Below are 26,893 nucleotides of genomic sequence, written 5' to 3'. Positions count from 1 at the left end.
TTAGATACCTGTACCGGTGGTGTAGGTTAGGGGTTGGGGGGGGTTCTGCTGCCAGTGGGCAGGGGGCCTAATTTAGAGAAATATTGATGGGAATTTTGATGTCAGACATATTGCAGCTCAATTCCTGGTTCTGCGACTTACCACCTGTGTGACCTTGAATATCTTACGTCATCTTGATAAGCCTCGGTTTCCTCATCTTTGTTAAAGAGATGATAAAACCCATCTCTGAGTGTTAAAACCATGAAATGAGATGACGTCCATAAGGTGCTTCGTATCAGTCAAGGCAGGTAGCAAGCACTCAATGAATATGAGCTAGCATGCCTATTAGCGTAATTTCTTCTTTTGTCTTCAGGATAGGGACATTATTAGCAGGTAATCATTGATTTCATGTCCTTTTCAGCAGACTGAGATTTCTAATAGATGTTGGTGCGTCTTCTGTTCACGTTTTCCTCTGAGTCTTGTGATGCCTATTGGTAATTTATCACCATTTCCATGCATAACCGTGGACCTTACACTTAGCAGGGGATCAAAAGTCGCCGAATATTTTGCATCGAGAGAATGCCATCTGGCTAGGCCCTCTGTGCTACATTCCCATGGCAACACCACATCTGTTCTTCTCACGCTTCCCCCAAATGCTCTCCAGCATCTTGACATTATGGCACTGATTCAGTTCCCTCCTGGCCCGACCCTTCCCACTGCCCGGTTCCAGTGAACAGCGCCATCCCACAATGCCTTGATGATACCTGCCCGTTTTCATTTACTTCTTTGCATTAAAACGTCCAATTCACTTCATCATACAATATATGCTCTAGGCATAGATTATGTTTTAAACAGAGAAATAATGAGAGGAAGCTGGTGAAATGGGCGGAGGAGTTGGAGTGGTGGGCGGGATGTGGCTTTGACAACCAGGTAAGAGGGAATCACTTTTTCCTTTCACAGAAGGGTTCAGTTTAGCTTCTGCGGTGGTGATCAAATGATTAATTCAGAAGAATTGAGCCTACACTATGGATAAGTTACATTCCAAGTTCTCCATCAATGAATGATACACATAGCGACTGCACAGAGCACACATGGGTAATTATAAGGGTCATGGGGCTCTGGTGTTCAGGTCTGGAAGGTGGTAGAGTGTGGGGTTAGAAGCAAAGGCTCAGGTGCTGATTCTGACGCTTATGCACTGATGTGACATCAGGCAAGTCACGTCAGCCCTCTGAGACTGTTTCCTCTTCTGTAAAGCTCAAGTACATACAACTTACCTCGTAATATTGCTATGATAATTAAGTGAGATAAAGTATGTTAAGCACCTAGCATGGGGTCCAGGACATAGTTAGGGCTCAATAAATGTAAGCTGATAGTACTTCCTTATTCACCAGTCCCTCCACTGGGACTTCGATACGGCTCATAACCAGGTGGGAGAGGAAGGAGTGTTCCATTCTGGTCCTTTTTATCTTTTGAACCCTGGTTCTCTGGTGTCCTCTTATCTGTTGGTTCGTGTCAGGCTGGTCACGTCCTTGTAGCTGAGCTGATATACTAATTGCAGGGAGTTCACGGCCTCTCTATCTACAGTTTCTCAACCTTCAGTCTTGAAGGTACAGTGACTTGCTGGCTTTCCCATCCAAGCTTTGTCTCCTGAGTTCCTAATTGCATTTGAATAACCAGGCACACACTTGCCTTTCAAGAGAGACATTTCTCTCCCACGGCAGATAGAAATTCATGTGACTTAAGCACCACATCTGTGAGGAGCTTCTCCAACCCCAGCCACGAATCTGGTGTCGTTGCTTTAGGAAGGTCTTATAGACCCATGAATCCCAAATCTGGCTGGTCATTAGATTCACCTGGGATGCTTTCGAAATATACAGCTTCCAGGATCCCACTTCTGGTCCTTTTGAATTGAAATTTTCATGGCTAAGAACCATTGTCATAAGAACACCTGGAGTTAGGCACATACAAAGAATAACTTCTGAAATGAGCATTACCTGGTGAACGGATGGCTGCTAACATCAAACGGATGCTCCCTTTCACCTGGGATAAGAGCCAAAGAACACATGCGTTTCCCACCTCATGCTCCTTCGGGAGGGTAACTCAAGCTGGCTTTAGACCCTGTGTCTAATATCTCTTGAGGACTCTGAGAGCCTTCATCTCTTGCAAGTGCAGTCACTAATGACTGATTTTATTAGGAAAGCGTGTCTTCCAGCACTCCCTATAAAACCTCTTCAGCGCTGCCCTTGCCTACGGCCAGTGCTCTGAGCTAGAAGTGTAAAGACAAGTCTTCCACATGCACTTCATTTGCTTACATGGCCTACGGTTCCCTAAGAAGAAGCCCACGATTTATATCCCAGCCAAAGAGAAGGATGGGTGGGCCAGCTCCACCTCTGGGAAGAAGAGGAGGAAGAAGAAGGAGGCATATTTTAGTTACATGGGGAAAATCCTAAAGCAAGTGAGTTGGGACTCTCTTTATGCAAACTGAGAATGGCCAAGACAGGTATCATGTTAGTGGCCCTGGGTGTGACCTTGACTTCAACTTCTGGTGCAGGAGTCCTTCCTCACACACGTTGAGTTCCTGAAAAGTTGGTTGCAAAACAGCTGCTATAAACTGGATCTGTGAATGGCTGCTATCTTCTCCTACTTGCCTTTCTCTCTGTTGGCAGCAACTCTGAACACCTGAGCCCTTGGTGTCTCCCTTTCTTGTATCTGTTGACAGCTAATCTGTTAAGTGATTCTTAATTGCCCTCCCCTTTTCCTGCAGAGAGGGGATTCACCACCTCGTCTGTTCTGTCGCTTTGAAGAGTTGCAAACAGCAGGTTTTCATTAAATGGTCATCTATATTATACTTAGAAATTTCTTTCAGTAGGTAGGCACTCATTCCTTTTTCCTGCCCACCCAACACCTCACCCCATGGCATACAAATTGTAGAAAACAAAATCAGGAAAGTCTTCCCCTTCAAGAGAAGCTATGGGGAAGACAGGAAGGAGATTCTCTGAAAGATGTGTTAAGGCTTGATTTGGGATATTATTTCTTTTTTTTTTAATTTTTATTTTATTTTGGAGTATAGTTGATTTACAGTGTTGTGTTAGTATCAGGTGTACAGCAGAGTGATTCAGTTATACATATACATGTATCTATTCTTTTTCAGAGTGTTGAGTAGAGTTCCCTGTGCTCTACAGCAGGTCCGTGTTGATTATCTATTTTATATACAATAGTGTGCATATGTTAATGGGATTTTATTTCTTCGTGCCCAGGAAGCAAGGCTGAGTGCTCATGTCTGTAATTGTACCGAAGCCCCCTGTATTCCAGTAGTATCATTTGGAATCTGTTGTTTATTCTGGGAGAAGAAGGGAAAATGGGATTAAGGAATGACAGGAGAAGGAGAGAAGGTGTGTGATTCAGAACAGGGTTCTCAACCACAAGCACTGTTGACAACGGGCTCTGGGTAGTTCTTTGCGTGGGACGCTGTCCTGTGCATTGTGGGGTGTTGAGCAGAGTCCCTGGCCTCTGCCCACTAAATACCAGTAGCGCCCTCCCTCCCAGTGTGACCACCAAAAGTGTCCACAAATAATGCCCAGTGTCCCCCGGAGGGCAAAATCAGCCCCCCGTTGTGAGCTCCTGCAGGGGATCCTGCATTTGGCTGGAAAGGCCTTCGGTGGGAGTACTTGAACTAAGAATTCTTCTGAGCATTAGTTTTTCCTTGGCCTGTCCTTAACCTTGTGGGTCTAGCAGGCCACCCTGCTTCTTCAAGCCTCCAAAGGGTCAGGTCCGTGACCTTGGGTCAGCCTTTCAGGGCGCTGCGAGGATAAAACCAGAGGTCGGTTGGATAAACGTATTGAGTGCCTAAGTGCCAGCCAGACCTGCTGCGGGAGCTCAGATGAAAACGATGAGGGCTCTGTTGTAGAGGGGCTCACGGTCCTGCTGTGTGTGTGTGTGTGTGTGTGTGTGTGTGTGTGTGTGTGTGTGTGTGTGTGTGTGTGTGTTGGGGGGCGCATTGAGCAAATACCTGTAAATTATGAAAACCACGAGGAATGTTTAGAATCCCACCTCAAACCTTTCCTTTCAAGAAACTGAGGCCCAGTGTGGGTCTATGACTTGCTAACATGTCTCGTGCCAGTTAGGATTAGAGCCCAGGAGGGGTGATTCTCAGGGCAGCGTTCTTTGGACTGTTTCTGCTGCCTCTCTAACTTCAGACGAGGACACTAATGACATAGGCAGTGTGTGACACAGGCTCTGAGAACAAAAAGTGCTCTGGTCCTCAGTGGGGGGATTGTGTGGAATGCAGATAAGCCAGAGGTGGCACTTGGGGAAGAGCCTTAAAGGATGGATGGGATTTGAAAGGTGGAGCTGGGTGCAGGCATGGGAGGTAGAGGTGACAGATACACAGTGGCATGGGGACCAGAAAACATAGGGACACACCTGAGGAAGAGCAAGTATTCCCAGCTTGGCTGGAGATCCTGTTGGCACAAGGAAGTAAGGCGGGAAATTAGAAAGTGTTAAATGCTCACTAATATGAATATAGAGTGTGAAAGTATACTGGAAGTTAAAACTATATTTTCCATCTTCAGAAGGTGCCGGATGTTAACTCTGCTTCTATGAGGAAAAACCAAGGCGCAAAAGTTGAAGTGACCAGAGTTAGTTTGTATTATCCAAAGGTTATCTTTCTCACATACCTACAAATTCCCTTCCCTCCCTCTTCCTCAGAGAGAGCTGACAGGTACAGTGGCCTAGTTTCCTTCATCACATCTCTACTGTTGTCCCTTTGGGTGGGTCGTACGTTTCCACGGACACATGAATCCACAGAAGCCATGGGTACTCGGGTACTGGGTTGGACCATACGTTCCTGACTATGGGAGCCTCCACTTCTCTGTCTCACCCTTATGCTGTTTCTGTCCCAGACCCACCCAGACTTCAGTGGGTGCTCCTGGATCTTGGATGCACTGGGAGCTCTGGAGGATTGGTGGCTGGAACGGGTTAGCCTGGAAGCGGTTAGACTGTCCCTCTACAACCACAGAAGAACCGTCACCAGCAGAGAGATCCTTGAGGTAGTCAAGCAGAGATGCTCTCGGAAGAGCTTGGGAATAAATGAAGTGAATCTGAATGGCCCTGTTGTTGAAATGATTACACTTGTCAAACAAAATTGGGTCCGTTGGAGGACTGAGCTGGAAGATGAAGTATCTGAGAAGAACCCGCTGCAGTGGTGGTCTCGGTGTGACACACCTGGTCTCTGGGTCTTGCATTTTTAGCCTCCGACTTAATTTGTGAAAATAGATAAATAAATAAAGGAAAGGCACTTTCTCTTGTGTGTGATGCTTGCTTACGGTTTTTAACGTTTTTTCTTAAGCACGTATCTGCCCTGTTTTGAGCTTACCTATTGTATTTTTGGACACAATTCAACATGTTACACTGTGGACTTACCATCGCTCCCCCCACTCCAGCCCCAAGGTAGGGGATGCTGCACTGATATGAACTGAGGATTTCTTTTCTTAATTTAAGCACCCCTACCTTGACTTATGGAAACTAAAAAATAAAGGGAAAAGGGGTCTGTTTGCTCTTTGAGTATAAGACCCATGACGTTGTTTATCTATATAGCACCTAGCATAATAGCATGTATGTAATAGGTGTCAGTCAAATGTAAAAGCTGGTCCCAACCATGGAAAAACCAATGATAATAGTAGCATAAAAATACAATAATTTAGGAGCAGAAAGAATAAATGGGCTGATATATTTTATTTATTTTTATTTTATTTTTAATTTTATTTTTTTACATCTTTCTTGGAGTATAATTGCTTTACAATGGTGTGTTAGTTTCTGCTTTATAACAAAGTGAATCAGTTATACATATACATATGTTCCCATATCTCTTCCCTCTTGCGTCTGGGCTGATATATTTTAGACATTGTGGTCTGGGAAAGCCTGGGTATGTGACATGAAGGAAAAGAAGGGGGGAAGGATTTGGGGCTGAGGGAACAGCATAAGCAAAGGTCCTGAGGCCAGCAGGAAAGCTTTCAGCTTGTTAGAGAAACTAAATGAAAGTCAGGGCAGCTGGGTTCTAGCAAGCAAGAAAGAAGTACGTTAGGAGATGAGGTTGGAGAAGAAGCCTGGGGCCGAGTCACGCAGGGTTGGTTTGCTATTCCAAGGGCAGTGTGAAGCTGCTGAAGGATTTTAACTAGGGAATTGACATCTTGTTTAGGTTTCTGTTGTTTTTAGTTGAGGTTTACCACACAGTAAGGTGTATAAATCTTAAGCATACCTCAAAGTTTTACATATGTATGTTTATATATACTCAGAATAAGATACAGCACCTTTCCTTCACTGTTGCTGCCGCGTGAAGAATAGATTCAGGAGAATGTGGAAATGGGAAGATTTGTTCGAAATGTTTTGCATGAGTTTAGTGGAGGGATGATGGTGGGCTGCTTGACGGTAGGTAGCAATGAAAAGAAGTGAGGAGATTTGAAATAGAATTTGAGATCAAATCAATAGAATTTGCTAATGGAATGGATATGAGAAGTGAAGGAAAAAGTGATGGTTCCTAAGTTTAGGGCTTGAGCAGTGTGGTGGACAGTAGGGCTGGTTATAGAAATGAACAAGACTCTAGGCAGGAGGACAGGTGTTTTGGGAGAGGTGTAAATTGAGATTTGCATTCCGGACAGGTTAAGTCTTAAATACCTGTGACACATGCAAATGGAGATGTCAAATAGGTAGGAAGGACCAAAGATACAAATTTGGGAATCAGCATAAAATAGCAACATATACATCAGCAGGAATGGGTGTGATTACCTAGGAAGATGGGATAAAAAGGAAAAGAGAAGACAATTCGGACCAAGACCAAAGAAATTCTAATATTTAGATTCAGGTAGTGGAGAAAAGACAAAGGAAACAAAGGGCGGGAAATGTGAGAAATCAGGAGAGGGTAGTGTCGTGGAAGCCAGGAGAGGAGAAAGGGGTCCAGTCCACTGTGCACAGTCCTGGGGAGAGTGTTAAAAGGAGATGCTTGTGTCTGTTGCACTTGGTGACAAGGGGATCATGGTGACATTGAGAAATCTGCCCACTGGAGCAGGGTGGGTACCAGCCAGATTTGAGCAGGTTGAAGAGTGAATGGGAGCTAGTCAGTGGAGACAGCTTTTCTGATGGTGTTGAGACAAAGGGAGAAATTTAGCACTGAAAGGGAACAGAGACTTGGACTGGTAATCGGAGAGTCACTGGGTACAGAGATTTTGAAGATGGTACGTACTAGAACGCCATTGTTTGCTCAGATTCAGAAGAACGTAGAGAAAGGCAAAGGACCGAGGACCTTGAGAGGGTGATGGTGGGGATGGGATTCAGAGTAGAAATGAAAGAGGAGAAAATGTGTACAAATATGGGAAGTTTAGAGATTGGGTATGAAAAAATGAGGAAATTAGTACTTTTGTTTTTTTGAGTGAAACAAGTGAAAGTGGAGGAGGGACATATCTTCTCTTGCAGATAAGATATGAAGTTGTTGTCTAACGGACTAAGAGTGTGAAGCTTGGACATCTGTGGACAAACGGCTCCCCAGGACTGAGCACCTGCTTAAGGTCTGTGGTCATGAATTGAAAGCAAAGCCAGTCTTGCCGTGTAACTTTCTGCACCACATGTATCTGCTCCAGTGCCTGGCTGCAGAATGCAGAGTGTGGGTTCTGCAGAGTGAACTAAGGAGAGAGGAGCGAGGGAGCTACCGCATGAGGCGCCGTCCAATCCAGGCCGGCCAGGATGTGGCGGGGAGGAGTGGGAAGAAAGGGGCAAGAACCTCATGGGATTCACAGAAGGCACGGAAGATGTCAGGCCTGTAAACTGAATCTCAGAGAAGGAATTGTCTCCCTCCAGCACGGTTGCGTGTTAGCTAACCCATGAGGGCTCTTGCCTAAGAAGCAGGGGTGACACCCAGTGACCACTCCTTGAAGTGCACCTTCTTGGTTTTATATTGTCAGCAGACCCCAAAGCCAGCTTGTATGAAGTGATCAGGGGGCGTTCTGCTCCACTTGGGAGGCACTCAAGCCCTCCCCGATTCTCTCCATAGTTGGACCACTGGCCCTGCGCTCTCTAAGGAGGTAGAGATGCTGCTGCCCAGGTGGGTAACTAGACGTGGACAATCGAGGCATTGAAGGCAACCTGGGGGCTATAAGCCCAGACATGGGCTTCCCTGCTAGGTTTCTGCCGTCCTGGGGACCCAGAACAAGCATCTTAGGATGGCTTTGGGAATGCCTAAACCCTTAGGGTTTAGACAAATGCCAGGTAGTGACACAAACCTCTTCCAGCCCACGGTTGTCCTGGGGAATTGTCAACCCAGCTGACTCAAGAGCTGAGAGGGTCCTAATGTCTCAAACTCCCCTGAGATTCTCCTTCCCCAAGCACTGGGGTCTGACTTAGTCTAGAGGGAAACACAGTTTCTCCCCAAATCCCGTCACCCATCACAGGTACCAGCTTGACTTCTGCGCTAAGGATTTCGTTGCACCTCAGTTAGGAGCTGTTCTGTACTCTTGGCAAAAACACTTAAAATTGTCAAAACACTTGTTTTTGGAAAGACGTCTAAAGACAGATTTCACAGCCCTCCTCTCTTGCTCTAGTATTTTATTACCCCTCTTTATTATTTTTAAAACTTATTTTCTATTGAGCTAACATTGGTTTATAACATTGTGTCAGTTTCACATGTACATTATATGTTTATTTCTGTATACACTGCAGTGTCTCACCAGCCATCACCGTACAGTTGCTCTTCTTTAACCATTTCATCCTCCCCCCACCCCGCCTCCTCCCCTCTGATAACCACTACTCTGTTCTCTGTATTTATGTGTTTGTTTTGTCTGGTTGGTTTATCTTTTGTTTATGTTTTTGTTGTTGGTTTTTGTATTCCACATATGAGTGAAATCGTACGATGTTTGTTTCTCTCTGTCTGACTTACTTCCCTTAACATAATACCCTCTAGGTCCATCCATGTTGTTGCAAATGGCAATATTTCATCTTTTTTATGGCTGAGTAGGATTCCATTGTATATATATTCCACATCTTCCTTATCCATTCATCCACTGATGGACACTTAGGTGGTTCTCATATCTTGGTTATTGTAAATAATGCTGCAATGAACATAGGAGTGCTTGTATCTTTTCGAATTAGTTTTTGTATTCACAGGAAATACAAACAGGACCAAGGTAGCACACCTAACTCCCTGTGCAATGACCTAAGTTATCGATACTTTTATTATTCTGTCTAATTACCTTTCACTAAGACCTGCTGTTTATCTTTCACTTTAAGAGGTTAGCCAATCCGATTTTAAGTCCAGGCACAAGGGGGTGAAATGAGGATGTGTCGCTGAGGCATGAACCCTGGAGTGGGGCAGGTTGAGGAAGATGGTTTCCAAGTTGGTCAAGAAATTGAAATGGAGGAAGACTGTCTGACTCACCTCTCACCCTCTTCCCCATCTCTTATCTCACAGTCGCCAGCTTGATCTTGACTTTGAAATTAGGGGCTGCCTGGTGTAGATGCAAGAGTCTGCACTGAACTTGCAGTCAGGTAGTCACTTGCCCATGTCTGTTTCCACATCCGTAAAATAGTGGTGGGAATGCCCCCTGCACTCAGTTGTGGTAAAAGTCAAGTAAGGTACATGAAAGTGTTTCTTATACTGACACAGTATTATTTCCCTTGCTCCTCCCCCGCCCCCCGAAACCCCCCACCCGGTCCCGCTCCATTGCCCACGTGCACATGCCCTAATGTCCCCTGGGGGAAATCTGTATTAATGGTCTCTGTGTCCACCGGTCCAGTTGCCTTGAGGTAGAGGAAATGCAAATCTGGCCTTTGTTCCCAGTGGGGATCCTGGCCCAGCCCTGCCCTCCTCCAGCCTTCTCCTTTCTCACTGCTTTCTGGTTCTGCTCCCCCGCTGCTGCCAGCCCCAGCCCTTCTGAGAGTTTGCTGGCTTTTGCTCCTGCAAGGCAGACTGGCTTCACTGTGGTCTGTCCACGCCCATAGCTCAGAGGAGGCCTGACGTGCGTGTACACAAACCCCTCCCTGCTGGCCTCTGTCTCCTTGGAAAGCTGTTCACTAGCCCATAAAAGGGCCGGAACACTTCAAACAAGTATTAACTCTGAATCAAATCAGGGATTTAAAACTGCGACTCAAATTCAGATCAACGTTCCTTTCTTTCCAGTGCCTGCTGCCTTATCCTCTCTGAGTGCTTCCCATGGGCTTAACCCTCCTGCCTTAAACCTCCCCCTGGCGGCCACACCCCAGGGGGCTTCCGAGTGCTGGGAATGGGTCTAGAGTTCCTATCCCCACGGTAGAATGACAGTGACAATAGTTAAGCTTTATGTTCATTCCTTCCACAAGTGTTTATTGAGCACCTACTAAATGCCAGGCATTGTTCTAGGAACTGGAGGTCAGCAGAGTAAAGTATAAGACAGTCAAGTCCCTGCTCTCGTGGAACTTACATTCTGAACGGGGAGAAACAATAAACAAATATTTAGTGCACTGTCCGGTAGCAAAAGTGCCATTCAAAAAACCACATCAGGCCAGGGGAGTGTGGACAACGGGAGATGCTCCTTCAGATGGGGGGATCAGGGAAGACTTCTCGGTAGAGGTGACTCTTGGGCAGCCACCTGACCAAAGGGAGGGAGTGAGCCATGGGAACAACAGCAGCAAGGAGTCCAGGAATATAGGGAATTTTAAAGACGTCGAGAGACAGAAACGAAGCGTGGATCCTGCCCTCCTGATGGCAACCTGTGCCCTGACTTTTGAGCAAAGCCCAGCCAGGATGTAGGGTGAGCTGGGCACGTTTGAGGAATGTCAAAGAGGCCCCATTTTTTTGTATGTCATACTGTGATGAACACTTTTTTAAAAAACTGTGATACAATATACATGACATAAACTTGACCACTTTAACCCTTTTTAAGTATATGGTAGCGGCATTAAGCACACTGTCACTGTTGGGCAACCGTTAACACTACTCCTCTCCAGCACGTTTCATCTTCCCAAATGGAAACTCTGTACCCATTAAACAACAACTTCCCATTCCTTTCTCCCTCCAGCCCCTGGTAGCCACCATTCGACTTTCTCTGTGATGAGCATTTTAAATGCATCATCTCATTTAATCCTCAAAACAACTGGAGGCCATAGGTTTTGCTGTCACGCCCATTCTCCAGATGGGGACACTTGGAGGAAACTGTCCAAGATCACACAGCTTCCAAGCAGAGGAGGCAGACCTCAGACCGCAGTTTCCCTGGCTCAGCTCCCGCTCTTAACCGCCTACCTGGCGAGGGTGAAGGATGCCGTTCTGCTGTCCCTCTGATGGCCTGGAGATGGGTCGGGAGGGTTTAGTGAGGATTACAGGCCATGTGAGATGCTTTTCTTGCTGGGGCAGGAGGGGGTTTTGGTCCTGCCTGTCTGGAAGGAAGGGGCTGCTGCCAAGAGCTACGGGTTGGGGGCTGGGGGGAAGGTAGGTGATCGACATCTGTCTACCTCACTCCTTTCCCACCTCGGTCTTTGGAGCTGCCTTTCAGGGGATGCTCAGCTGCCCTGAGTGGATGAGCACGAGCGTCTTAGGTGCTTGGCATCCAGCCTGCCAAGCAGCACTGTCCCCATCTGTTATTACTAGGACATAACACAGCATTAGGTGCTGCAAAAGGAATCACCCCGGAAGATCAAATGACACAGATACAACTCTGCAGCTGGCATCAGAAGGAAAAGACAAAACAAAGTGAAAGGATATCACAATGGGACAGGCTCGCTTCCAGGACCAGAAGTGTATTTTTGAGGATGGGGTGCACACAGAGTTGGGATAGAGCGGCTCTAGCTACTGTAGCTGTTGCTGGGGCCACGGCAACCTGCTGTGTTCTGATACCCAGGTCACTGGAAGAGCTGGTAGTTTCCTGGTTTGAGTGGTCTGGGCTTTGATGCCAGGGAGTCCTGAGTTCCATTCCTGCTCTACCACTTACAAGCTGAAAGAGCTTGGGGAAGTCACCTTACCCCTCCGAGTCTATTTCCTTCCTTGCAAACATAATCATACCATCTATTCAGGGTTGGTGGGAAGATCGATGAGATAAAGTATGTAGGATGCCTAATCAGTGTCTGGTACATAGTTGGTGCTCAATAAACGTTCACTCCTTGCCTGGGTGGAGCACGAGCTTGCACCCACCGGCCAGGAACCAAGCCTCACCACGGTCAGCCCCACTGCCCACCTGCTGGCTTCTCCTTGCTACCCATTGAGTTCAGTCCTTGATTTGGGAACTCTTGCTACACCATTTGATGTTCAGATTAAGTGGGGAGAGGCCGTATTTAGGAGTATTGGAATTGTGGGGAGCAGCCTGGCAACCCTCCCTCTTATCTTTTGTTGGGGGACCTCCCTTGCATGCAGAGATATTCGAAGGCAGGATACTGCCTGTGCCTCGCCTCCTACTGCGCAACCAAGGTCCTACCCAGGACTTTGAATCCGGAATGAAGGTAAAGCTGAAGGGCGGGTCACATTTCAGGGCAGTGGCACCCAGCCCTTGGAGCCCCTGTGGTGCCTGCCCATGTCCTAATCCAGGTCTTCAGTCTCCCGCTGATTCTGTGAACACCCCAGGTGCTTTCAACAAGATCCCTTTCCACGTGGGACAAGCAACCAATTTCTATTGCTCGCAAGTAAGAACACTGAGTACTCACAAGTTCTTTTCAGGTCAATCTGGGGGGACTTCAAGGGGCATTGGGATGGCACGAGTTACTAGAATGATGGGACACAGCTGACTAGGAAAGGCACTGGCTCAACCTTAGTGCCACCCTGTCCTCCCTACAGCTGGGTAGTGGGTGGTTAATTGGGGCATTTGCACTGTCAGCTCCAGGCAGCAGCTGAGATTTTTCTTCCCTTTGGTTGTTTTTGTTTGTGTTGGTAAGTCTTTTCCACTTACAACCCCCCGCCAAGGTTAAGGCTTTTTTTTATATCTCTCCCACAGAGTCACAGGTGTCTAAACCACCCAAGACAAAAATAGCACTCTATTCTTCTCACGGTATCCCCAAGACATGGAGACCTACTGTCCCCAGTCACCCATTCTGATGTTTGCTGCCTTGCCGTCAGCCCATTTTCCTTACACGGATTGTAACTTCTCCATGAAAGCCCTTTGGGGGGTAAGAAAATCATTGCTCAACCTTCTCGTCCCTGAGTGCCAATGGTGGGTAACCTCAGCTCCCACAGGACCAGGCCCTTAAATGAACGCGAAGTGTGAGGGTATGTGCATACAGTGTATGTTGCACCCAGCAGGAAAGGGGGTAGGCCGGAAAAACAGGCCTGGAAATTCAGCCACCCCTCTCTTACTGACGGTTGCACCCAATATGGGTTGCAACCGTCAGTAAGAATATGGGCTGCATTTTGAGAGAGCTTATGCATTTTCCAAAGAAGCTAGACATCTAGAGGTATAAGTAAAATTCCTGATTTTTTAAAATGTTGGCAACTAATTTGAGTTTTTAAAAACTGTAAGCCAAAACAATACCTCTGTGGGCTGGATGTGGCCTAGGGGCTACAAGATTGCAGAGCCTACATTAAATGCCTGGGACCTGGTCTGCATCCTTTGGTACTTATGACCAGTACTGACCTGAGACTGGTTACCTGGGCCCCAGGCTTTAGTTGGTCCTGCTCTGGTCCTGTCTCTTCCTCACAGGGCTGGGAGTTCGAGCCAAGGGAGAATGACCATGATCCTTCTAGACCATGCTCCTGGTACTCTGGACACTGGAAATCCCTGCTCAAACGGCCCCCAGCCTGCTTCCAGGGGCTGTGTGGACCCCCATCCTTCCAAGGCAGCTGGCACCGCCGGTCGTGGGCATCTTCAGGCCCGAGGGGTGGCTCATTGCAGGGTGGAGGTTGTGTCCCTATGAATGCACTGTGAGTCCCCCTTTGGTATGGGATGGAGTAGGGTTTGAACGGAAGGGGCAGGACTGCCAACCAGGGTCCTGCATTCGTACTCTTGTCCCTGGCCAGGCAGTTGGTAGGGGTGGGCCTGCCTGTCACTGCCCAGCGTGGCTCACTGATTACCATTGACCCTGGGCCCAGCATTGCGTGCATCGTGGCATTTAACTAACTCAGGATGCTTACAAGCCGCAGTCCCTTTCACAGAGGAAGAAACCAAGGTGCCGAGGAGTGAAATAAGTTGCCCACAAGCTAGTGAGTGGCAGAGCCAGGATTTGAACCAGACAGCAGGTAGCACAGCAGACTCGCTCCCGGTCCAGCCACCCTGTGGAGACGCCTGGCGCTCCCCACCCCCACTGGACGGCCAGACCCTCCGCGTCCCCCTCCCCCCTCCCCCCCCCCCCCCCCGCCCACGGCCCGGCCTCCGCGGGGGCGCGGGAACCGCCTGTCGGGTCGCTGAGCCACAGCCTCACAGCTGCCCGGGCCTTCCGCGGCCCCAACCCCCGGCCGGCCCGGGGGCCTGGCGGTGACGGCGGCGCCTGGTAGCGGGGGATTTGGATGCTCGGCCGGCGGCTCCCCCCGCCCGCACCACCTCCGGGGGTTTGGCCGCCGGGACTTATCTCGTTGCCTTCCCGGCATGCCCCGCTCGCAGACGGCCGCCAGTCCCGCGCCCGGACTTTGCCATCGCGGGGGGCCCGGCCGCGGGAGCGCCCCGCCTGCGTCCCGGAGCCGCAGCCTCAGGTGGGTGAGCCCGGCGCGCCGCGGAGCTGGGAACCGGGGCTCCCCGCGGGCCGCCCCCGCCCCCGCCCCCAGCCGCTTTGGAGCCGGGTGCGCGGGGCGGGCGGGGGTGCGGGAGAGGAGGGGGAGGGGAGCCCGGCGCCCGCGAGGGGGAAAGGCGGAGCGGCGCGCCCCGGAGCCATCGAGCCCCCCGTGGCGCGAGCCGGGGCGCGTGGGAGTCCCTCCCTAGGTCCTGGGTATGGCGTGGGTGTTCTGGGTGGCCGCGCAGGGGAAAGGAGGGGGGTCTTGGGTCTGTTTTATCCTTGCGGATTTAGAACCCGCTAGAGGGAAACAGAAAAACTCATCCTGAAACTCACAGAGGAGAATACACAAAGAAAAAAGAAAACACACGAAGAAACACTCGTACAGACCGATCACGGAGGGAGACAGCAACAACTCACAGAAAAGCTCCTACACACTCAGGGAAACACACCCGAAACGCACAGGAAGACAGGAAACAAAGCGGGTGGTCTTGGAGACCTGGGGCAGGGGGAGGGGGAGGGGAAGGGAAACACCGAGAAAGCAAGAGAGGAGGGGAGGGGGGAAAGAGAAGGAGGGGTGGAGAGGAAAGCTGAGACAGGGAAAAATAAAGAGAGTGAGAAGTGAGAGAAGGAGGAAAGACAAAGGGCTAAAGGAGGTAGTCCTTTAGGAGGGCTAGTATAGAGAAACACATCTAGAGAAATGACGCAGGATCCCTCGCCCCCCCCCCCCCGACACCCAAACACAGAGATGCAGAGATGAAAAAGGTAGATCCCAGCCTTCTCACCCTGGGCAAGTGAACATCACGTGGGAGAGCAACTCTGTGAGTCCTCTGAGAAGGCTTCCTTGGCACTTTGTGCCAGTGAAGTCCCCCTGGAAAACTCCTACTCATCCTTCAAAACCCAGCTCAAGCATCACCTGCCCTGGGAGGAAAGCTTTCCTAGACAGTGGCATGTAAGCACTGGCACTCTGTTTTCTGTGTACTTCTGCATGTGACACAGGCACACGGAGTTGAAATGGTTTGTCTGCCGGTCTGCCTCTCCCCCCAGCTCCACAGGTTTTGGGGCCCATGTCTTACTTATCTCCAATCTCCAGAATCCAGTCCAGTGCTTGGTGCATAGTAAATGAACAATAAATACTTACTGAATGATGATCAGGAGCATTTGGACCCTCCAAGACATAGAACATAGCATTAAATCCAAACAGAGAAGATGTACTGTCCTGGAGTCAGAATTCTAGGTCAAAGCACCCTTTTTTGCAGGTGGAAAAATAAAAGCCCAGAGAGGGGAGAAGACTTGCTCAAAAGGACACAAGTAGGAGACCTGCAATGAAATAACATTGTGAATACATGCTTCCCTGAGATGCCATTGTTCCTCTAGCTTATGAGTTTAAGATAGGTGTGAAAGAAAGACCTAAATGAAAGCAGGCAGTGAATAGGCAACAAACACTTTAATACCAGTTGTAAGTTTCCAACGCTGAAACTCACAATCGAAACTTTCCCCAGAATTTTTAGAATCCTCTTTCCTCCTTAGAAAGGACAAAGGAGCTGACCGTCCATCTCAGTTTGAGTGGATGGCTTTCTGCTTCCTGACTACGTAAACTTGGACAAATTACATAACCTCTCTGGACCTCAGTTTTCTCAACTGTAAAATGGGGATACTGATACCCACCTCATAGGATCGTTAGAAGAGTGAACACATACCAAGTGCCTGGTACAGAGTAGACCCTCAGGAACTACAGTCCCACCCTTCTCCTTAGGTGGGTGTTCTTTCATGCGCCTGGGGCAGATGTGAAAACAACAGTGCTAGTGGCAATGTTTCCTTTTGTTCCAGGTTGAAAAGGCCATCCCCGTTTAATTGGGGAGCAAACGCTTTTAGTAAAGGAAAAGATCAAATTTGGAGCATGGGTCTTGATTCTGTTCAGGCCCTCAGGTCTCTCCAGGTGACTTCGGGGAAGCTAGCTGCCCTCCCCGTCAACCCGCCGACGGGGAGGACCCCCCCACCACACTACGTAGCGTTGCTTCTTTACCAGGCTGCTCTGCCCTTGTGTCTTTCCAGCTTCAGCCCATGCGGGGGATTGACCGGGACTGAGGCAGCCACCTGGAAGCATGGAGACCGTGGTGATTGTTGCCATAGGTGTGCTGGCCACCATCTTTCTGGCCTCATTTGCAGCCTTGGTGGTGGTTTGCAGGCAGCGCTACTGCCGGCCTCGAGATCTCCTGCAGCGCTATGATTCCAAGTGAGTGGCCCAGGGAGGGGAAGGAGGAGAGAGGGGCTGTGCCCTGGGGCCCCGACAAAAGAAAAAGAAGTTTGGTGCTGGGCAACTGTCGTTCAGCTTTTTACCTCTAAGATGGTACCCAAAGGCTGTCCTTCCCTATAGAGACCTCAGAGCTTAATAATGGTCCTCCAGCTCCCCCAGCATCCGGAGCCACCTCGGACTCTGTCTCTGAACATGTTCACCTAGCACAAATCTCTCCCAGACTGGCCACCTCACTTAGCATTTGGACAGGCCAAATCCCTTTCCAGCCAAACTCATAGGAACAGAAATCCAATGCCCACATTCCAGCCACACATCTAAGCAACAGACACTTGGGGCTGCGAAAGCCCAGCATAGGATTGCCTCTCTCTCTGCTCGGATTTCTTCATGTGAAACATACTTTTAAGCAAGATGCCGTTTTCAGTTTAGGGATATTTTAACTGATAGATCCCGAGGGACCCTGGCCACTAAACCCTTAGTTTCTCTTACCCCTCTATCTGAATCCTATCAGCATCTCTGTTGAGTGGTTAATAATTAGTCAATGCCCATTTGTATGACCCAGGAAAGCTCTGCTGTGGCGTCTCACGTTTTCAAGAACCCTGTTGTAAAGTACGAGGTATTTTTATTTCGCCCGCTTCTCTAGTATAACTAGGAGGGGATGGGGCCGTGCCGGTGGGCCAAGGTCGCTCCCAGGAGTTGATTCTGCAGAACAGGTCAGTTTGAGTAATAGGAACTTTAGCTTCTCCATTAAAGGTAGGTGTGAAGGGCGAATAAGTTACAAACGGGTATGACTTTGTCCCCCAGGAGCAGCCCTGTCTAGTACATCTCTGTAATTCTTGTGGTCGTAGCCCTGCCTTTCTCTTAGTGGAGCCTCTTGTTCTGTCTCACTTTTCTTGTGTTTTCGTGCCCCTACTTCCTTGACTCACTGTCTAGCCATGTGCCCTGCCCACAGTGCAGTCCCAGTAGCCTCAGGTTTGGCTCCAGGGCAAGTCCCTGCTTTAACTTACTCCCTCCCTTTATCCTTTCGGGCGGATATGTGGGCCTCGATGAGGAGAGAGTCAGCAGCGGTCGTCCATCTTGAAACCACTTAGCTGGGCTTTCCTTCCAGGCCCATTGTGGACCTCATCGGCGCCATGGAGACCCAGTCTGAGCCCTCAGAGCTAGAACTGGACGATGTCGTCATCACCAACCCCCACATCGAGGCCATTCTGGAGAACGAAGACTGGATTGAAGATGCCTCGTAAGGCCTTGGGGACCGTTTGCTTTCCCGCAGCCGCCTGGGGATGACGACCCAGGCTCCTGGGTGCCCTCGCGTGGCCTCCTTTTCCAGAGCCCTCGACTGAGCGCCCAGGAGCGCTGTCACTGCACCGAGGAGCACTGTGTCATGTGCCGCTCTTTCCCCTGCCTTCACTGTGGAGGGAACTTAGAATATGACACCACGGTGTTTGTCCTTGCTCTCCCCATTTCGTAGACCTGAACACTGAGGCCCACAGATGTGAGGCAGAGTTATTCTAAAGTCACCCTGATGTGCTTGGGTTATCCTTGGGGCGCCTGTGAATTTGACCCTCAGGCTCCAGGGACGCTGCCTTTGTCTCCGGTGTCTCCCTCGGAGATCCCTCCACCCACCAGGGGGTGCTGTAGCTTGAGAAGAGTGTGCCGCTCCCTTTCCTGCCACTCAGCCGTTCATTCACTGGGCAGATGTTTACAGGTGTGATGTGCGGGCTCTGGGCCAGGCACTGCAGCTGTGGAACTGCGGTGGAGGCAGAATTCTACTAAAATACAGTATTTCAGAAATGATGCGGGGGGGGGGGGTCTCTGTGCGCGGTGCAGCGGACACGCGGAGGAGGCGGCATCTAGAGCTGCCTGGCCGGAGGTGGGGCTGGATTTCGTGAAGGCTTTCCCAGAGTGGGTGCCTTTTGTCCTGGGTCCTTTTCTGGCCTCACCATGCGGCTTGCAGAACTTCCCCCACCAGGGATTGAACTCGTGCCCCCTGCAGTGGAAGTGCGGAGTCTTAACCACCGGACCGCCCAGGCTGAGGATACCGGGAAGGCTTCCCTGGGTGGAGGAAACAGTCTCAGAAGCTCAGAGCTCTAAAACAGCATGGTTGGGTGCGGGAGAGGAAAGGGGAAGATGGGACAGAAGGTGCCTCCCGGTTTAGCTCCTGGGCTTGTTCATTTAATCGCTGGGGCACCCCTGTTCTCAGGTGGTGTCCAGCTGTGCCCACTGGTCAGAACTGGATGAAGCACGGAGGTGGTGGCTGGAGGGAGGTGGGCCTGTACTGACAAATGCTTCTTGTCTCCCCAGGGGTCTCATGTCCCACTGCATTGCCATCTTGAAGGTAATACTCTGCGGTTTCCCCAGGAGGATAAGGGGTGCTCACCAAAGCATCTGTGTCCACAGACTGTCCGAGGGGAAGGAACTTTGGGAAGAGTGCTGACCTGTGCAGGAGGCCCTTTTGTAACATGCCTGACAGTTGGAGTTTCTACTGTTCACTTCTGCTGCCCCTGGATGGTCTGTTCTGCTTTAGAATTCTCAAGGCCCTTTCCACCTGGTCCTCATACAGGCAGTCACTGACCACATTTTCACTGACCGTGGAGAAAGCTGTGTGCAGAATAGAGACTGTGTTTAGGGGAAGGCGGGGCTTCTCAGCTTCTCCGGGGCACTTTCTTTCATGAGCAGAGAGCTCAGCCCTCCACAGCAAGTTGAGTTCTGTACTGGGGCTTCTGCAGTTACTAGAAAGTTCACCAGCCCTCTTTGACTGTGACAGTAGTCAGCCAAATGGGACAATCAGTGTTAAAAACAAGCCAAACCGTGAGTACTTCAACTTGAAGGCAGACTTTTTCTTCTAATGCCTGCAGCCTCCAGGACAGGGTGGAGAGTTGCATCCAATTTGCATTTGGGGAAATTTTTATAGTTTGGGGTGATTTTTATAGTTTGGCATTTGGTTTTCAATTCTTGCCTGGCGCTCTCCTACCTAATAGGATAATAGTAATACTGAAACGTTTGGCCAATGGCAAATGTCGTTCATTTCAGTAACCTGGCGAGCCACACATTTCTCTCTCTGTCTAGCGATTATTCAGGATTTCAAAAAAGACAGCTTTAAGTGTCATTCAGTACAAAATACTAAAAAGTCTTTCATCCCACCTCTCCTTCAGCTGTTCTCTTGGGGGACAAAGAAGAGCCTGGTGGGGCATTGTTGTCCCAGAGTCCAGGCTTGTTGTTGAATCCCAAGGATCTCTTGGGGGTATAGATGTGGTTACAGATGGAGATACACGGGTCTAATGTCTAGAACAATGACGCCACGTTACATCCCCCTTCTCCCAACCAGGATGTGTCCTGGCTCTGGGTTTTGTCCCCTGCCCTTGCCTATTGGAGGAGGGGGAATGAATGACAGCTGAGGTGTGGGTTAAATCAGCCAGAAGGTGTCTTATTGGATTGGACTCAGTGGTCCATCCTGAGCTCCTTAGATCAAAGGAGAGCCTCTCGTCTTCCTCTTGGGATCCCGAGGCCCTTTTGCTGGGCCACGTGCCCTTGAATCCCTGTGATGGGGCCTCGAGGGAAGGGCCTGGGCTCTCGCCTTGGTGGTTGTTGGGCTTCTTTCTGCCTCTCTTTTCCAGCCCCAAGTATAAGGCAAGTGATGGAACTTCTTTGCCAGGGCCTGAAGCACATCCAGGTTCTGACATCGGGGAGGTGCGAAAGTGGGGAGCAAAACTTTGGGGGCGGCCAGCATGGTTGGTGGACGATGAAAGAGGCCACGTGTCCTAGTCTTGCTGTTTTCCTGCTTTTTTTCCAAGGCCCTTTTATCATCATCTTGACAAACATGGGAAAATGTTACCCTAGAAAAGTGCTGAAATAAGTTCCACTTTTGGAGGATGTGCTTCCAGGGAACCGTTGCCCTTTGTCTGTCCGTAGTTCTGAGGGTGCCCATGGCGATCTTTATCGCTTTGGAAGACGAAGCCAGGAGGTGAAGGAATCGAGAGAGAAAATAGGTTTTTGCCCTTAAGTGAGAAGGTGAAATTAGAGCACATGATTTTTCTTAGACAGATTATTTCAGCTCAGACTTCTCTAAGCCGAAACCCTGACCCTGATCTGAGGTTCCCAGCCCTCCCTCCTCACCCGGCCGTGTCCTGGGGTTTGCCTCTTCCATCCCATTTCCTCTCATCTCTGTGTACTTTTCACTTCAATCTGTCCGTTAGGTTAGGGGGCTCAGCTGTGAGATGGGGGGCGTGTTTGGCTTTGTGGGGTTGGCAGAAGCCCTCGGGGGGAGCTGGGTCCCTCCTGATCACCTCTCTCCTCCCTGCTGTGGTAGATTTGTCACACTCTCACGGAAAAACTTGTTGCCATGACAATGGGCTCGGGGGCCAAGATGAAGACCTCAGCCAGTGTCAGTGACATCATCGTGGTGGCCAAGCGGATCAGCCCCAGGTGAGGTCCCCATACTCCTCGGGGGAGGGGGAGGGGAGGGGCCAGCAGCTGGGATGGGGGAAAGACCAGGCTTTCCTGAGACACTCCAGGGGCAACTTGAGTGGTTTATGTCCTACACATTCCCAGGGCACCCAGGAGGGTTTAGACGCTGGGAGGCTTTCAGGCTAAGGCGGTGTCAAACGGCTCCCCTCCCCTCCAGAGTGCCCCCTCCTGTAGGCTTTTTGGGAAATGCCAGCACATGACTAGTGCTGACTGGCTCCTTCTTCCTCGGTCCCATGCCAGCCAGGGCTGCTTTCCTTCCTTTTGCCACACCTTCTTCCTGGGCTCCGGACCAGCAAGCACATTTCCCACTGGTGCCCACACCCGTGTGTGCAGTGACCTCCTGGCTGGCGTCTGTACTGTAGACCAGCTCCTCGTCTCTGTGCTGTCACCCCCGGCCCCATCCAGGGCTCAGCCAGCAGCCTCCAGGACCGGGTGGGAGGTGAAGAGATCATTCAGATCTCCCAAATTCCAGGCTGTCTGCAGAATACCGTGTGGGAGGCAAGCAGCAGGATTGTAGTCAACAGCTCCACCCCCTCATTTGGGCTCGATCTGGTGAAGAAAATAAAGCCCTTCTCTTAGAGGGAAGGGTGGTACTAAGTTGGTGCTGCCATCTGGTGGCTGGCACGTGGATGTGCCTGAGTTGGGAGTTTTTCCGAGTTGAGGAAGTTCCAGGGGTCCTCGCTTTCCACGTTGCCGTGGCCTCGGGTAGATCACGAGGAACCAGCCCTTGGAGGGAACATGAAAGAGTTGGTACACTTGAACTCTGCCCAGGGAGTTCAGTGAGTTGAGAACGTGGGAGGGAGATAATCCCGAGGAGTTCCTGGCTTTCTCTGGCGCTGCCCCGGGTGGGTGTGGCTACTTGAGTGGCATCAGCCTAGGTCGGCCCTTGGCCTGAAGACCCCGACCCAGGCTCTGGGCAGGCAGGCACCAGACCTTCCTCTGGCCTCCCGTGATTGGTAGAGGCTGCACTGCTCATATCTGCTGGACCTTCGTCATGCTTCTTGTTACTTCTGAGAGCCATCCCAGGGGCCAGACGAATTCACGTGACCCCAGGTTACAAGGCAGCATCGCCAGGAGGGCTCGGAGGAGCAAAGAGATTGAGATTTCTGAGTCCCAGTGAAGTCCTGGGTGGTCAGGATTAGCAGTGGTGCTAGAGCCAGGGTGTGGCATCGCTCAGAGGGCAGACCTCACCTGATGCTCACTGGCCCGTCCTCCAGAGCACCTGGATTGCTTCCAGAATGATCCCTGCCATAAATCAGTCAGGGGCCTTGCTTTCTCCTTTTGCCCTCACACTTTCTCCTTCTGGCGGTTTTTTGTCTCCACTGTTTTTCTTGCTCCATTTATTCCATATAGTGTGTTGACAGCATGTTAGTTTCAAGAAGAGTGGCTTCAGCTGCAGGGCAGAGAAAGGGGCTGGCTAAGATGGGCACTGAGTGACCACACCTCTGTACTTCCGCACCAGCCCCTCAGTCCCAAGACAGGGACTTTCAAGGGCATCTGTTTTCAAGTGCCTTTGGGAATCAAACAATACATCGTTATTTTTTGCTTCTTGACTATCAGGTGGTCCAAGAGCAAGGATTTGGATGAAAACCTTGAACCATGTAAATGAGAATGAGTAGTAGCTCCTTCTAGAATTTGATTAAAAGAAAATTAACCATGAACTGTACCATGTGCTAAAAGAAATCCAGCGGAGTAATTAGAACCCAAATTAAACTTGGAGGTTTAGTGTTCTGTATAACTACCTTTAACCATTTAAAATTAAACGTAACAGTAATAAACACTTGTAAAAGTTACAACACTGCAGAAATAGAGTATCTGAAAGGTGAAGGACCCCCTAATTCCACCCCATCCTAATTCCTGGAGGCAATCACTGTTGACTGGTGAGTATTCCTCCAGACTGCCCCTGCCCACTGCATCTCACAGCTTTCGTTTATTCATTTTTCTGCAAATGAGGTCAATTAGACTTTACATATTGTTTGGCAATATGCTATTTTAATGTAGTAGTGTATCTTTTTTTAAAAAAATAAATTTATTTATTTATTTTTGACTGCATTGGGTCTTCGTTGCTGTGCGCGGGATTTCTCTAGTTGCGGCGAGCCGGGGTTACTCTTGGTTGTGGTGCGAGGGCTTCTCATTGCAGTGGCTTCTCTTGTTGCAGAGCATGGACTCTAGGTGTGCGGGCTTCAGTAGCTGTGGCACGCGGGCTCAGTAGTTGTGGCACATGGGCTTAGTTGCTCTGCGACACATGGGATCTTCCCGGACCAGGGCTCGAACCCGTGTCCCCTGCATTGGCAGGCGGATTCTTAACCACTGTGCCACCAGGGAAGTCCAAATGTTGTCGTATATCTTGAACATCATTCCAGATGTGCGAACTTGTACTTTTTAGACCATTGGAGCTTAAACAAAACCAGAAGAAATATTCTCTAAACTGAATCTTAAGTCTTTCTGTTTAAGTCCCTGTCTGAGAATGCAGTTAAAGTCCCTAAAGACTGGGTCTGGAATATCAAAAGAGAACCATAGGGATAAGGAAAGAAAGGAAGGAGGAAAGGCCATAAGAAAAGCGAAATACTGAAAACCTTTTGCCTCCCCCCAGAGTGGACGATGTTGTGAAGTCAATGTACCCTCCATTGGACCCGAAGCTCCTGGATGCCCGGTGAGAGGGGTGGAGTGGGCGAGTGTCTTTTCATGCTGGGGGCTCCCGGTGTTATCAGATCTGTGAGGTCGGCTCTTCAGGTTGTGGAGGAGAGAGCTGTGTTGGTGGGTTCCCGAGGCTGCCTGGGCTTTGGGTAATGGTCAGCCAACCAGCGAACAAAGCCTGGCTGGATGCTGGAGGCCAGGGCTCTTCCTGAAACCCCAGAGGAGGAAGAGCCAGTCTTAGATGTTGAATTTTTGTGATTAAATGTCCACACAGGCCAAGTCCTATCTGCACGTTCCCTCCCTCCCACTTCCCCCATAGCTCTGTCTGCTCTTTGGGTGCCGGAAGCAGACATGCCTCAGCCGTGAGTGCCGCCCAGTGGGTCGCTGGTATGGGTGGTAGGCAGGAAATGAGAATGCAAGTGACAGGTCAGCTAAAGCTGTGCTCACCTTCCACAGGACGTACCCAGGAACCCCTGTCTCATGATCCTCCCCTAATACGCAAGTGTACTTAGGCTTTTGAGATTGTTATGTTCCTCTACCAGTTATAAACCCACTTAAAAAAAAAATGTTCCTTTGTCTCTCAGATTTATGACTGTTTCACAGGCCCACTGTGTAATAATTTCCAGACAGGCTGTGGGTCACGGCAATTCAGTTGGTCTCTCCGCCCCACTCCTATTACTGCCCAGCTGTGTTCATGGGCTAGTCATCTGTAATGCATTCCCAAATGCACTGTGCACACTCACTCTATAGAAGATATTCTGCACTGAATCTTTCAATATTGAAAAAAAAAAGCCTCCTCCTCAATTTAGTTTGCAATTAAATGATTTAGGATGCGGTAAACCAGCCCTGGGCCTCATTGATTCAGAATCATTAAGTGATGCCCAAGGTGGGGTATGAATATCCTGTCTTCAAGGGGGCAGCAGCTGGGGATGTGCTTATCCACTTGACTAGATCCAAATTGTCCCACAAAACCCTCTTCTGGGAGATGTTAATGGATGTGTTGCAGAAAGTGGGCTCCCAGTCTTAAATAAGTTAGTGAGACTCAGAGTATTACATTCTCCCCTTAGAGATTTATCACGTGCATCATCTGAGAAGGGCTTCAGTTACCTTTGTTTAACCCAGATGTTCCCAACTTTCTCTGAGCATCGAACCCTCTTTAAATTACATGCTCAGCAACCTCCTAAGGAAGGGACTCCAGCTTGGGGAACACCAGTCTAGACTCTATCCCTTTGGGCTTTGGGGCAAAGTCCCTTAGATCCTTCGGAACCTGATCCTGTTGTTTTTTCTAGGACAACTGCCCTGCTCCTGTCTGTCAGTCACCTGGTGCTGGTGACCAGGAACGCCTGCCACCTGACCGGGGGCCTGGATTGGATTGACCAGTCGCTGTCAGCTGCTGAGGAGCACTTGGAAGTCCTTCGAGAAGCAGCCCTGGCTTCAGAGCCAGATAAAGGTCTCCCAGGCCCTGAAGGCTTCCTGCAGGAGCAGTCGGCCATTTAGTGCCTACCAGCCAGCAGCTGGTCACAGGGCCAGCCTGCTGCCATGGCTGGGTGGCTCAGCTGTGCCTTCTACTTCTTCCTGTAGAGTTAGTTGTTCTCCACGGCTGGGGAGTTCAGCTGATTGTGTGTAGTAAAGCAGTCGATGCCTCTGTTGTAGTTACAAGTGGTGGCTGGTGAGTGGCAGTCTAATCCCACAGTTAGGGGAGATGACAGTCACCATCTGTACAGCAGAGCTTTGAAAACTGGAGGACTGTAAGCTTTATTTAGCTCACCTAGTGTTTTCAAGAAAATCCAGCCACCATCTAAGAATCAGGAGGTTTCACGTTAAATCAGAATGTCTGGTTTCTCTCGAACAATCAGAAGTTGAGGCAACTCTCATCTGCATTTTCCACAGAGGACAATCAATTGGAACTACGTAGGAGTTGCCTCTCTTGACAATACTTGTACTCTCTCACCTGGCCTGTTTCATTTATTTGTATTATCTGCCCAGTCCCTGAGGCATCTGGGTCCCTCCTTCTCTTTACAGGTTTGGGTTTGAAGGTGAGCAACGTAGAGTTGATCATTCCCTTTTTATCATTATGCCTGCAATTTTACCTAGCTACCACTAGGTGGAGAGTAAACATATACTTAGCTTTCCCTCAATTGTGTGATTGTGTAGTCAAATTCCGATGCACGGTGTGTGGTGGGACGTATTTGTCTGAGGACTGAGGGTGGAAGGAGAGAGGCTAAGAATCCCAAGGATGCCTTGTGTGTATGATTCAAAATAAGATATTCAGAGACCCTCCAGAGTTCAGGCAGAGGTGAAGATAACCACCATGAAGTATTTTTTCCACACTACCAGTGACATCCGTGAAAGATGGGTCCCCTTTCTTTTGGTATCTGCTTGTTTGGCAAGTACTGAAAGATGAGGGGCATTTTTGTGACTTGAGACCTTTGGGGGACCCAGAATCACAATTGTATAATCCAGACTGCATCCAAACTCTGTAATTTCCATCACAAGCATATAGCAACACCGGAAATACTTTTTTTCCTCCCAGGATCTCAGAGCCAACCTCATTCTTGGGAGAGGGCCCCCACTTGGGGGCTGCCTTGGTTCATATCCTATGCTGTTAAGCATGTTTGGAGCTCCATGTCTGTTCCCATTTCATTTTCTGTGTCCTAATTCAAGTCAGCAAATCCCTCAGCCTGATTCTAGAGAACCAGAAACCTATGTTCCCAAGTCCAAGATTGGGGCCTTGTTTGTCATTGAGATGTGTCATCCATCCAATTTCATTCTCTCCTGAAAAGCAAGATGCTTCTCTCCAGCACAGTGCACACCAATTCCCACTTGGGGAGGTGGAGTCAGGAGAGGGAAGCTGGGGCTCAACTCTCATGGAAGGATAGAGGGATTCCTGAGGACAGGGGAGACACCTTACTG

General features: G+C 49.6%; 2 protein-coding genes across 3 annotated transcripts; both read left to right on the top strand.

The window, feature by feature from the left end:
* The first annotated feature begins 1,841 nt into the window (after positions 1–1,841).
* H2BN1 (H2B.N variant histone 1) lies at positions 1,842–5,230 on the top strand. The gene is made up of 2 exons (XM_060290465.1): positions 1,842–2,434; positions 4,881–5,230. Exons 1-2 carry the CDS (start codon positions 2,273–2,275, stop codon positions 5,226–5,228), a joined length of 510 nt encoding a protein of 169 aa, XP_060146448.1. The 5' UTR covers positions 1,842–2,272; the 3' UTR covers positions 5,229–5,230.
* A 9,109-nt stretch (positions 5,231–14,339) lies between these two features.
* On the top strand, positions 14,340–26,113 carry TMEM98 (transmembrane protein 98). Of its 2 annotated transcripts, XM_030862150.3 has the most exons (7): positions 14,351–14,605; positions 16,678–16,858; positions 17,985–18,116; positions 19,181–19,214; positions 21,186–21,301; positions 23,937–23,996; positions 25,270–26,113. In XM_030862150.3, the coding sequence occupies exons 2-7, from the start codon at positions 16,728–16,730 to the stop codon at positions 25,475–25,477; spliced, it is 681 nt and encodes a 226-aa protein (XP_030718010.1). In that variant the 5' UTR covers positions 14,351–14,605; positions 16,678–16,727; the 3' UTR covers positions 25,478–26,113. The 2 variants fall into 2 exon arrangements, with proteins under 2 accessions (XP_060146504.1, XP_030718010.1); XM_060290521.2 differs by lacking the exons at positions 23,937–23,996; positions 25,270–26,113 and adding an exon at positions 21,584–23,926 and having other exon boundaries at positions 14,340–14,605.
* Positions 26,114–26,893: the final 780 nt, after the last annotated feature.

This window comes from Globicephala melas, chromosome 20 (assembly GCF_963455315.2).
Source record: "Globicephala melas chromosome 20, mGloMel1.2, whole genome shotgun sequence".
Taxonomy (NCBI): Eukaryota; Metazoa; Chordata; class Mammalia; order Artiodactyla; family Delphinidae; genus Globicephala; species Globicephala melas.
Note: the sequence above shows the minus strand (reverse complement) of the source record. Positions and strands in the feature narration are given on the sequence as shown.